The following is a 13,676-nucleotide window of genomic DNA, read 5'->3' on the forward strand; positions in this document are numbered from 1 at the left end:
GATAAAGGGGTACCATGCAAAATCTACAAAAAATGTATTAAACTCAACACCCCCCCAAAAAAAATTCAGTTAAGAGATGGGAAGAAGACATGAACAGACATTTCTCCAAGGAAGATATACATTGGCAATTAGACACATGAAAAAATGCTCAACATCACTCATCATCAGGGAAATACAAATCAAAACCACAAGGAAATCCTTCCCTACACTGGTCAGATGGCTAAAATTAACAACTCAAAAAACAACAGATGTTGGCCCAGATGCAGAGAAAGGGGAACCCTCTCACGCTGCTGGTGGGAATGCAAACTGGGGCAGCCACTATGGAAAGCAGTATGCAGGTTCCTCAAAAAGTTAAAAATAGAGCTACCCTATGACCCATCTACTCAGTATTTATCCAAAGGACACAAACAAAGCAATCTGAAAGGGCACTTGTACCCCAACGTAGATAACAGCAATGTCCACAATAGCCAAACTGTGGAAAGAGCCCAGATGTCCTTCGACAGATAAATGGATAAAGAAGATGTGATATATATATATATATATATATATATATATATATATATATATATATATATATATACACACACACACACACACACACACACAATGGGATATTACACAGCCATCAACAAGAATGAAATCTTTCCATTTGCAATGATGTTGATGGAACTATAGGGTATTATGCTAAGTGAAATAAGTTAGTTAGAGAAAGCAAATACCATATGATTTCACTCATATGTGAAATTTAACAAAAGAGATGAATATGGGGAAAGGGAAGGAAAAATAAAATAAGATGAAAATTGAGAGGAAGTAAGAGACTCTTAAATATATGGAACAAACTGAGGGTTGCTGGAGGGGAGGTGGATGGGGGAAGGGATAATTGGGTCATTGGCATTAAGGAGGCCACTTGATGTATGAGCCCTGGGAGTTATTTGCAACTGATGAATCACTGAATTCTACTTCTGAAACCAATTTTTAAAAATTGTGAAATTGGCTTAAGCCTAAACTAGTGTTAAGACAGGAGAATGAGTAAACACAAATCCTATAAAATAAAAAAACTGTTACATTATAAAAGTGGGTATTAAGGAGGGCACATATTGCATGGAGCACTGGGTGTTATACACAAACAATGAATCATGGAACACTACATAAAAAACTAATGATGTACTGTATGGGGACTAACATACCATAATAAAAATTATTATTAAAAAAATAAATAAATAAAAATAAATAAAAGTGGAATTGAAACCAATAATTAGGGGCATCTGGGTGGCTCAGTTGGTTAAGCATCCAACTCTTGATTTCAGCTCAGGACATGATCTTGAGGTTGTGAAATCAAGCCCTTCATGGGTTTTCCTGCTGGGCATGGATCCTTCTGGAGATTCTGTCTCGCCCTCTGCCCCTTTTGCACACTCCCTCTCTCTCTATATATATATATATCACTCAAAAACAAACAAACAAGCAAACAAACAAACTAAAACCAATGAAGAAAGCAAGCTTTTGATACAAATTATGTTTGGACAGTTTTTATTAGCTAGAAGCAAAATAACATTAAATTTCTATCTTCTTTTCTTTTTGGCATTTTATTTTTTCATTTTGTATTATGTTCAATTAGACAACATATAGTACATCATTAGTTTTTGATGAAATGTTCAATGATTCATTAGTTGTGTATATTAACATGAACCATTTGTTGGCATAAAGTGAGTAAAGTTACAGAAAAATAACGTGACTAAAATAAACTTGTTGAAAAAATATAAAATAGCAGCTGACTTGTGGGAGACAGATTAGATTAATTCACTGATCATAAACCAGATGGAAGACTGAGAACATCATTGATGGATTCCTGGGGGTGAAAACCTAAAGGTCCAACAATAAAAAAGATATAAAAACAAGTGTAAAACTAGGAAAAATATTTAGAACACATTGGATATTGCAAAGCAAAAAGTATAGACATGTAAGAAGTTCTTTTAAACCAATTAGAATAAAAATACTTAAGATGAGAAATGATCTAAGGACACAAACCAAAAATATGCAAAGAGTACATTTGAATAAATATATGAACACGAAAATGTGTTAAACTTTATAACAATCAAATGGAGTGAAATTATAATATTAAGGAAATCTTAGTAAATCTCAGTACAAGGTTGGATTTATTTCTAAGCCTGCAGCCCCCAGGGACAGAATATTTCTTAGCTGGATAGCTGATTTCTAGAAGCGTGCATTTATGTGTTAGGGGTTAAACTGTTATTATAATAAGATTTTACTGGATGTAACATAACATGATGCCTGAGAGACCATCTGAACCAGGCAGCCCTCCACATACCTCAGAAGGGGTGAGCCTTTTCACCACAGCCTTGACCTTGAGTAAGTCGGCTAGATTCCATAAGCTTCACACCCTCCATAACATAGGGGAATGATACTAATCATATAAGTATTATTGGAAAACTTAAATGAGATAATGTGTGCAAACACTTAAACAGTGCAGGCAGAGTGTTATTATTATTTTGTGTTATCAAGATCCACATCAATAACCAAATTTCTTAGGGCACCTGGGTGGCTCAGTTAACTGGCTGACTCTTGATCTCAGCTCAGGTGATGATCACCAGGTCCTGAGTTCAGCCCATGAAACCTACTAAAAGCAAACAAACAAACAAAAAACACCAAATTTGTTTTCTAACTCAAAAACTTTCATTAGATCAATACATTTTATTTTCTGGTCCTGACTATATTTAACCACCATTCATCTGTTTTTCACTCAACAAAAATTCGCTGAGCATAAACACCATCCTGAGAACTGTAGTAAGCACTGCACTTTCAAAGATAGGTAGGAGACAGTTCTGAAATTCAAGGCCTTGATATTGTGCATGAATAGAAAAAATTAGTAAAGTTGAGGTGACTGGATGGAAATTGAATCAGATCAGGAAAAAAGGGGGGGAGAGTCAAATTGTTGAGTTGGTTTTATTCACATGATCTGAGAAAACATCTTTGTAAGTGAATTTTCAGGACATTTCCAAAATAAGCACTCATCCTATCACTCTGAGTATAGATATTAACTACATGAGATTTGACTTATTTTGTCAAGAAATCCAAACCATCACCAAAGATTACTGAGAAAATCAGGTTGTAGTCACACCAAGTGAAAATGACTGGTTATAAAGTGAAAGGGGGAACCCAGATTATAACCTGAAGAAAAATAGAGAAGACAAGGAAGACCCAAAGAGAGAACCATTTTAAAATGTGTACACCTGGGGAAAAAATTAAAATAGTGGATGGAGGAAGCCAGGATCTCTGGGCTTCCATACTGTGTGCCCAGATACTCAGGAGAGTCCTGTGATGGTCCTGACACTGAGAGGCACCACCCTGTGGAGGAGTCTGCTCAGGGCCCCCTTCATGTCCCTGTTCCTCAGGCTGTAGATGAAGGGGTTCAGCATGGAGGTGACAATGGTGTACATCACCGAGGCCACCAGACTCATCCTAGTGGATGAAGTTGCTGCAGAACTGAGGTAGACCCCGAGGCCTGTGCCATAGAACAAGGACACCATTGAGAGGTGAGACCCACACGTGGAAAAGGCTTTGTTCTTGCCCGCAGCTGATGAAATACTGAGTATGGAGGAAACAATTTGATAGTAAGACAACAGTATTACATGGAGAGGAATCACAGCCAGAAGTCCAGTTGCAGAATACACCACTACGTTATTTATGAAGGTGTCAGAACAGGCGAGCTTCAGGATTTCAGGAAGATCGCAAAAAAAGTGTGGGATTTCCATGTTTGTGCAGAAGGACAGCCTCAAAAGAGTTAAGGTCTCAAGCAGGGAGCCCATAACACTGATGCACCAGGACCCCAGGGCCAGCAATGCACAGAGCTGGGGGTTCATGATGACTGAGTAGTGTAGGGGGTGACAGATGGCCACAAAGCGGTCATAGGCCATCATGGTCAGGAGTAAATTGTCCAGGCATCCAAATACAATGAAAAAAAAATCTGACTGAGGCATCCTTCATATGTTATGGCTTTGCTTTGAGTCTGGATGTTTAGCAGCATCTTGGGGACAGTGGTGGAAGTGAAGCAGATGTCTACAAAGGACAGGTTGGAGAGGAAGAAGTACATGGGGGTGTGGAGGCGGGAGTCTCAGCAGATGGCCAGGATGATGAGCACGTTCCCAGTGAACGTGACCAAGTACATGCACAGGAACAGCCCGAAGAGCATGAACTGAGTCTCCAACTTTGCTGAAAGCCCCAGGAGGAGAAATTCTGAGGCGTGTGTTTGATTTCCTGATTCCATGTGGATGAAAAAACTAGCAGGAAAGGAAAAAAAATCAGCATTCAATGACCATCACAGTGACAGCACAGAAATGTGATTGCCTTTAATTTCAGGTGAGTGGATTAATAAAGTACTTCCCCTTTATAATCGCCTCAGTTGGGGAATTGGAGATGCTCCATCCTTCCCTCTGCTGCCACTGCCATTTGGAAATGTAGTCCTAGTTCCAAAGCAGTCGTGCCCTTTATAGCCCGGCTACTCAGAGTGTGGTCCCTGGACCAGAAGGTGCAGCATTGCCCAGAGCTGCTTTGAATGCAGAGTCCCAGGCCACTTTTAGACTTGCTGAATCACAATCCACATTGTGACAAGATCATGGTGGATTCCCCTGCTCGATCATGACTGAGTTGTGCTGGTCTAGAACATCTGTGCCTTTCAGTCCTTCAACTTTTATCTCCTCACTTTTATTTTCCACTACATCTTCCCTCAAACCTCCTTACTTTCTATGTAGGAAAAATAGGAGCTCAATAAATAATAGGAGCTTAATAATTAGCTCAATAGGAGCTCTTTTTCTGCCATCTGTGTGGAGTCAATAATTTTCATCCATTTGTCTTAACTGTTTCAAACACTGTGTATGAATCCTATATTTAGTTTTTCAATACAAATATCTATAATTTTCACAATGATTTGTATTTCTTCTGACCAGATTATACTATTTTGCATGGTCATTTTGTGACACTCTGTTCTATGTCATTTGAAAACCTGCCATTATGCCTTCTTTCTTTTATCCCTGAGTAGAATTCTTTAAGTATCATTTTTAAAAGTAATATAAGCACCACAGTTTAGGCTGATGTTATATTTGGGCATTTTTTGTTTTTAAGGAAAGGATTCAGAGCTTGGTATACATACATATTCATACTTGTACTTTAAAAAGTGTTCTCTGGGTGCCTGGGTGGCACAATCAGTTAAGCACCCAATCTTGGTTTTGGCTCAGTTTGTGATTTCAGGTGGTGAGATCAAGCCCCAGATCAGGCTGTGCCCTCAGGGCAGAGTCTAGTTAAGATTCTCTCTTCCTCTCCCTCTGCCCCTCCTCCCCCGACTCAAATAAATCAATAAATCTTAAGAAAAAGAAAAAAAAAAGGAACAAGTGCCACAAAATAGTTAGATAGTCAATGACAGAGGAAATGATGATGTAGGGAATTCCAACTCACAAAAGCATTGAAAATACTGGGGCAAACTAGGCAGTATCAACATTATCTGGAATCTAAAAAAAAATAGTTGATGGTTTTCAACAAGGAAGTGAACCTTTGGTTCCTCATTAAATTCACTTAAAACATGTGTGAATCCAAAAGCACAGGGATTCTTTCATATAGGAAGCACTTCCCCCATCAGCTTTGGCCTCCCCTGTGAAGGATGCCCAAAGAAATAGTCCCAGAGCCCCTGAGCCAGGACTTCTCCATACTCAAAGGGAATGATATACACATTGGTTCAAGGCCCATCGAAATTCTGGTACCTTCATTCACGGTTATGGTGATGCACCCTGAATACACCCAACCTCACCTAAGGCAGTGCCAAGAGCATTCCCATGTCTCTGATGTTGATTATCTGAGGGAGGACCACAAAATGGAAATCATTTCAAGAATAAGAGACAAAGAAAAATGACACCCATCCAGGATCTGGTAATAATGTTTTCAGGTTACAAATTGCAGGGCAGAGAGATCTGCCTTGTCAATTCATATAAGATCAGTATTTAAAACTTACAACAGTCATCAAAACTAAGAGGCAGCCCACGGAATGGGAGAATATATTTGCAAATGACACTACAGATAAAGGACTGGTATCCAAGATCTACAAAGAACTTCTCAAACACAATACACGAGAAACAAATAAATCAAAAAATGGGCAGAAGATATGAACAGACACTTTTCCAATGAAGACATACAAATGGCTAACAGACACATGAAAAAATGTTCAAAATCATTAGCCATCAAGGAAATTCAAATCAAAACCACACTGAGATACCACCTTACGCCAGTTAGAATGGCAAAAATAGACAAGGCAAGAAACAACAATTGTTGGAGAGGATGTGGAGAAAGGGGATCCCTCCTACATTGTTGGTGGGAATGCAAGTTGGTACAGCCACTCTGGAAAACCGTGTGGAGGTCCCTTAAAAAGTTAAAAATTGAGCTACCCTATGATCTAGCCATTGCACTACTGGGTGTTTACCCCAAAGATACAGACGTAGTGAAGAGAAGGGCCATATGCACCCCAATGTTCATAGCAGCAATGTCCACAATAGCTAAATCGTGGAAGGAGCCGAGATGCCCTTCAACAGATGACTGGATTAAGAAGTTGTGGTCCATATATACTATGGACTATTACTCAGCTATCAGAAAGAACGAGTTCTCAACATTTGCTACAACATGGACGGCACTGGAGGAGATAATGCTAAGTGAAATAAGTCAAGCAGAGAAAGACAACTATCATATGATTCCTCTCATCTATGGAACATAAGAACTAGGATGATCGGTAGGGGAAGAAAGGGATAAAGAAAGGGGGGGTAATCAGAAGGGGGAATGAAACATGAGAGACTATGGACTATGAGAAACAAACTGAGGGCTTCAGAGGGGAGGCGGGCGGGGGAATGGGATAGACCGGTCATGGGTAGTAAGGAGGGCACATATTGCATGGTGCACTGGGTATTATATGCAAGTCATGAATCATGGAACTTTACGTCAAAAACTAGGGATGTGCTGTATGGAGACTAACAAAATATAATAAAAAATTATTATAAAAAAATTCCCTTGGACCAAATAAAAAAAGGAAATTTATTGATGGACTCATTTATGAATTTCTTATGCTAACAATAGAAGTGAATATTGAACTCAGAAAGGCAAGATTCAATGTTAACAAGTAAATAATAATAACAGAAGCCCAATCTTATTAGAGATGGGAAGTGGAAAAGTAGAACATGAGACCAAGGATCTTTGCAATTAACCAGAGTAGAAAAGTCAAGTATTAGCTGTGGAGGGATATACAGTGAAGTGAGTACATGTCTTTTCATGTTTAAATTGGGACATATTAGACTACATTTCCATACAGAGCAGAAAAATCCAGACGAAAGAATTCTTGCAGGTCCATCTATGCAAGAACAGTTTATCATGTTGATCATTTTGCAATATACACAAGTATCCTATTACCATGCTGTACATCTGTAACTAACATAATATTTCATTTCAATTATATCTCAATGAAAATATGCAATACACCATCAATTGAACATGAAAAAAAAGAACAGTTTATGAAGCATACATATCACAATACCTCCTCTCTCGAATATTCAAATGAAATTTTTTACACGTATTATGTGAAAAAGAGTCAGCTAACGAGCTTCTTTTACAATTACCTCATTACCTGTGAGCCTGAATATGGTCTGGGTTAGCTTGCCACCCACTTTCTTTGTTGAAAATGGTCTGTGGGAGTCCTTGGTGTTTGCATAGTGGGATTGGAGTGGTTTTATTCCTTTTTTTTATTATGTTTTTCAAGCAAATGATTGCTGTTTATTTCACCAATTTAGCTACTTGCCATTTTGCTTTTTTAAGTATGTGTAGATGTATTTGTGCAGAATGTGTGAGAGTGTATAAACTTTGTGTGATAAAGTTGGAGTTGCTCATAATATATTCCCTCCACTAATTTTCTACTTTTTTTGGTTTGTTTGTTTGTTTTGCTAGAATTGGTCTGTCACCTTAATATTCTTCATTTGTTCATACTTGTTTTCCAAACACTGAAAGTGCATGTCCTTCTGCACACTTATTACTCACAAATCACCCTTTATACATATATTCCAACTAGTGTTCATGTCTCTGTATTCCTTACTGTTCCTTTTGGCTTTTTATTATTGGATATCTTTCTAAAATAGAAATGCCATCACTTGGAAGGGATTCTTCTTGTTATGTTTGACCACGAAACACCTATACCTTCCATAAGCACACTTCTCCCACATCTCTTTATGTGAGATAAACTAAAACTTCAGACACTGCTTCTCTCCATGTTAAAAGACTTTTTCAAATTATTTTATTCATGAGTCCTTGGCAATCTAATTTATATTTGAAGAGCCCCAGAAAAAGCAAGTCTTCTGCTGTCTGCTATCTGGTGATAAAAATGCCCAAATTTTGTGAAATTTTGGTTTATTCTTTTTACTCATTTTTCCCTTGTGATGTTCATTCTGTAAGGTGTTTCACACCATAAAGATGTCACTACCTTGTGTTGTGGACAAATTTAATTTTGCTCTTTTATTATTTTTGCTGGGTATAAATGGGATGTAACCAGGACTGGATGCCACTAGTTCCAAGGAAACTTTCCTTCCTCACAGTCTCTCAGGACAACTGAGCTTATTAGATCATTTTACTTTTTATGTCCATCTCATTTCTCCTTCCCTCTGTCTGTCTGTCTCTCTCTCTGTCTATTGAACAGAATATTTTTGCTGCTGTTATTTTCGTAATTTTTTATTTAAATTTGATTTAATTAACATACAGTGTATTGCTCTATTCAGAGGTAGAATTTAGTGATTCATCCGTTGCATATAACACCCAGTGCTCATTCCATCAAGTGCCCTCCTTAATGACCATCACCCGATTACCCCATCCCCCCCCGACCTCCCCTCCAGCAACCCTCAGTTTCTGTCCTACAACCAACATCTCTTATGGTTTTTCTCCCTCTCTGTTTTTATTTTATTTTTCCTTCTTTTCCATTATGTTCATCAGTTTTATTTCTTAAATTCCACACATGAATGAAATCATATGGTGTTTGTCTTTCTCTGACTAATTTTGCTTTGCATAAAACATGATAACTACAACCACATCATTGCAAATGTCAAGATTTGACCCTTTAATGGCTGAGTAATATTGCACCGTGTATATATACCACATCTTCTTTGTCCATTCATCTGTGGATGGCATTCCACAGCTTGGCTACTGTGGACATTGCTGCTATAAACATTGAGGTGCATGTGCCCCTTTGAATCACTATATATCCTTTGAATAAATAGCAAGCAGTGAAATTGCTGGTCATAGGGTAGCTCTATTTAAACTTTTTGAGGAACCTGTATGCTGTTTTCAGAGTGGCTGCACCAGTTTGCATTTCCACCAACAGTGTGAGAGGGTTCCCCTTTCTCTGCATCTGAGTCAACATCTATTGTTTCCAGAGATCTTAATTTTAGCCATTCTGAATGTGTGAGGTGGTATCTCACTGTGGTTTTGATTTGTATCTTCCGGATGTTGAGTGATGTAACCATTTTTCTATGTATTTCTTAGCTGTTTACAATTGTACCAAAAACCATGAGATATCCAGGAAGAAACTAACCAAAGAGGTAAAAGATCTGTACTCTGAAAATGGTGGAACATTTACGAATGAAATTGACGAAGACACAAAGAAATGGAAAAACATTCCATGCTCATGGATTGGAAGAACAAATATTATTAAAAATGTCTATGCTACCCAAAGCAATCTACACATTCAAAGTAATCCTAATCAAAATACCGCAAGCATTTTTCACAAAGATGGAACAAATAATCTAAAATGTGTATGGAACCAGGAAAGACCCCAAATGCTGAACACAATTTTTTAATGTTTCTTTACACACAGGTCAGAAAGTGGCCATTGCAAAATGGAACCCCGAGAGGACTTGTCTCTGGGAAGCTATGAATAGAAATTTCTGAGTACTATTTCTGCATTCCTTATGGAAAAGGTAATATGATGTGTATGCATTCATATTCTAAACAGTGTGTTGTAGAGGGTCGGGGAGAGATGAGAAGGACATAGAAGCAACACACACCAGGAGGACATGGTGTGATGTGGTGTGTGTGTGTGTGTGTGTGTGTGTGTGTGTGTGTGACAGTGTGTGTGTGTGTGTGTGACAGCGTGTGTGTGTGTACATGGGTGCATGCACCTTGATGAGTGAGAGCAGTCCTCAGAGCAGTGATACACAGGCTCCTCTATTTCAAGGTGACCCTTATAATAAACAGTCCAAACTCAATCAACAGATATTATTAAGAAGGGATGTTCAATAGACAGGACCCTATTGCAACCATCATAAAGTGTAATACGTACATAGTGTGGACAAGGAACTCCCTGTGTCTTGAACTTTAAGCAGCTATGAGGTCACATCATTCTACAAAATTCACTGCCACCACCTCTCATCACTCTCCCTCTTGTCCTTTCCCCTCAACATAGTGGCTTCCTTTAAACCCTTGATTTTCTGACAGAACCACTTCCTTAGGGCCTTTGCACCAACCAGTCCCTCTACCAGGAAGACCTCCCTTCTTCCACACTCTCTTCCATGAGGTCTCTGTTCAAATGCCACCTTAGCCAACTTTGACTGAATACCCAACATAACACCTCACTCATTATCTCCCTTAACTTGCTTCTGTTTTGTTCTTAGCGTCTGTCACCATCTCATGATCATTTAATTTTTATATACGTATCTACTCTATCACCAATATAGAATTGTAGGGATTTTTGCTTCTCAGAACTCTCTGCTTTATGATAGAATTTCCAAAATATGGTCAACACTCTATATATTCCTCAAATGCATGAAATAATTTCTTACTAAAAACTGTACAATACCCGACCTTTTCAGGAACATCTGATGTTGTGAGGAACTAAGAATCCTTTCAAAGGGGACCAAATCCATTCACAAAATATTGCAATTAGTTTCTTGACTGGAAAATATAAATTGTGCTTTTCCACAAAGAGAGCAATGACTACCAATGTCATTGTAAGCAATGTGTGAAAATTAGTTATGTTATTTTCCCCTGTGCCAGTAGTCACCTCCACCACATGGACCCAGGAAACAATACAGGAATTTCAGAGTTTCACCTTTGGGGATTTTCAGAGGACCCAGAACTGCAGCCCCTCCTATTTGGGCTTTTCCTCTCCATGTACCTGATCACTGTGTTTGGAAACCTGCTCATCGTCCTGGCCATCAGCTCAGACTCCCACCTCCACACGCCCATGTACTTCTTCTTGGCCAACCTGTCCTTTGCTGACATCTGTTTCACCTCCACCACCATCCCCAAGATGCTGCTGAACATCCAGACTCGGAGCAAAGTCATAACCTTTGCAGGCTGCATAACGCAGATGTACTTTTTCATGCTGTTTACAGGATTAGACATGTTCCTCCTGACTCTGATGGCTTATGATCACTTTGTGGCCATCTGTCACCCCCTGCACTACATGGTCATCATGAACCCCTGGCTTTGTGGACTGCTTGTCCTGGTATGCTGGGTTCTGAGTGTCTTTAATTCCTTATTACATACTTGCATGGTGTTGCGGTTGTCCTTCTGTACAGAGGTGGAAATCACCCACTTTTTCTGTGAACTCAATCAAATGATACAACTTGCATGTTCTGACACGTTTCTCAATAATATGATGATGTATTTTGCAGCTATGTTGCTGGCTGCTGGTCCATTCATTGGGATCCTTTACTCTTACTCTAAGGTAGTTTCCTCCATACTTGGTATCTCAACAGCTCAGGGCAAGTATAAAGCATTTTCCACCTGTGCATCTCACCTCTCGGTTGTCTCCTTATTCTATTGTACCAGCCTAGGAGTGTACCTTAGCTCTGCTGCTCCCCAGAGCTCCCACACAAGTACAGTGGCCTCGGTGATGTACACAGTGGTCACCCCCATGCTGAACCCCTTCATCTACAGCCTGAGGAACAGAGATATAAAGGGGGCTCTGATGAGATTCTCTGGGATGGCAGCTCTGAAAGGGACAATCATCCTGGAGCTGAAGAAGTGCCCATGACGGCAGCACCCAAAGCCTGAGCCGAATATTGGGATACTTTGATCAGATTATGAAAGTGGAACATGCCTCTTTTATTTTTTTCCTAGAATTTCTATTTTTACCTGTCTGAATAATTTACATAACATACTTTATTCAGTTTTGTGATACCCAAGAGATTTTCTCTTTGTCATCATCGTGCTCTCTCAATACCATTTCTAACCTAGGATGTGAAATATTAAGATGTTCTCACTTATCCAAAAGACTATATAAATCTGCTAAGAATAATTTTCTCAAATAAAATATATCACAGTGAATATTTTTTTCTTTTGTTTGACTGAACACTACTCCTGTGGAAAATGTACTCTTGGCCACCACAGCTGTTTATGTAAGTTCATAACAGAGAAAAATCTGAGACCATGTGTTTCACTCTTGTGAACACGAATCCTGTGTATCTCACTACCTTCCCTGCTCTTCCCGGCAATGCAGACTTTGATGTACCGGTGGTTATAGCTAATCAAGGGATTTTTCTGCACATTAGGATTGTGTCCTCTTACACAGATGTGTCTGCCATGCCTACCACAGTCACTGGCAAAAAAAATGCTAATAAATACGTGTCTCCAAGTGGAATCTACACAGAGAAGCAAATATGGAAAAACACGTTGACATAATGTAGCCTTAGAATTGAACTTGGCTTTAAGAATGATAAGAAATATATTAAAGTGCACATTTATTGCTGTGAAAAAATGTTTCTTCATCAGACACTTCATCTATTCATTGAATTATGGTATATCAGAGTCCATTTGTAAAGTGTATTCATTAAGATGAAAGACCGGTGGCATGTTTAGGGTTTTACTAAATTGTTTTCTGGATTCCGGTTGAAATATTCCTGTGCTACGTATGAATGTGATTCCTTCCATTTCTCCAAATGAGCTATCCCCTGCTATTCAAAATTTTGTCATAACTTCTAAAGTGGCAGTGAGTGAACAACATCAGTATCACCCATTATATATGATCCTCATAACCACAGGAGGACTCACCAGGAAGCTTGGGTTCCTGTCCAGGATGTGAATCAGAGTCATAAGTTTGGTGCACACATGCATGTCCTTCCAACCTTTCCATGTTACCTCAAAGGGGCCTCAATGGAGTCATTTTTATAACACAATCACATGCGATAAACTTGAAGAATAAGGTAATCTTGAAAGTTAGTTTCAAGTATCAGAACAAATGCCTAGGATAAAAGACTCAGATTACTACAAATTCCCTTGACCTCTGTCTGATTTGATTATTATATCAGTTAGCAATGCTTCATACAAAGCATCCTAAAATAAAATGGCTTAGTATAGGGGCCACGGGGTGGCTCAGTTGGTTTAGTGTCTGCCTTCAGCTCAGATCATGATTCTGGGGTCCTGGGATCAAGCCCCCCAGCAGGCTCCCTGCTCAGTGGGGAGTCTGCTTCCTCCTCTCCTTCTGTCCCTTCCCCGCCTGCCACTCATGCTCTCTCTCTAGCTTGCTCTCTCTTGCTCTTATGTAAATAAATAAAGTTTTTAAAAATGGCTTATTATAATGTCTTTATTATTGAAGGAAGTTCTAGGGTCAGGAATTGTTCTGATCTCTGCAGGGCTCCTCAAGAGTCTGA

The 13,676-nt window shown here is 39.0% G+C and overlaps 2 protein-coding genes across 2 annotated transcripts; one reads left to right on the forward strand and one right to left on the reverse strand.

Moving 5' to 3' along the window:
• Positions 1 to 3,320: 3,320 nt before the first annotated feature.
• On the reverse strand, positions 3,321 to 4,282 carry LOC123796658 (olfactory receptor 7C1-like). Its single transcript, XM_087867727.1, is given in 2 exon segments — positions 3,321 to 3,973; positions 3,976 to 4,282. Coding segments are annotated over 2 exon segments (960 nt in total).
• Positions 4,283 to 11,083: 6,801 nt separating this feature from the next.
• On the forward strand, positions 11,084 to 12,061 carry LOC123796657 (olfactory receptor-like protein OLF4). Its single transcript, XM_045804181.2, has one exon. The coding sequence runs from the start codon at positions 11,093 to 11,095 to the stop codon at positions 12,059 to 12,061; it is 969 nt and encodes a 322-aa protein (XP_045660137.1). The 5' UTR covers positions 11,084 to 11,092.
• Positions 12,062 to 13,676: the final 1,615 nt, after the last annotated feature.

This window comes from Ursus americanus, chromosome 14 (assembly GCF_024610735.1).
Source record: "Ursus americanus isolate L20-20 chromosome 14, mUrsAme1.1.p, whole genome shotgun sequence".
NCBI lineage: Eukaryota > Metazoa > Chordata > Mammalia > Carnivora > Ursidae > Ursus > Ursus americanus.

What these genes read in the sequence shown, in the direction of transcription:
- LOC123796657 (XM_045804181.2), top strand. Translation starts at nt 11,093, where the DNA reads ATGGACCCAGGAAACAATACAGGAATTTCAGAGTTTCACCTTTGGGGA.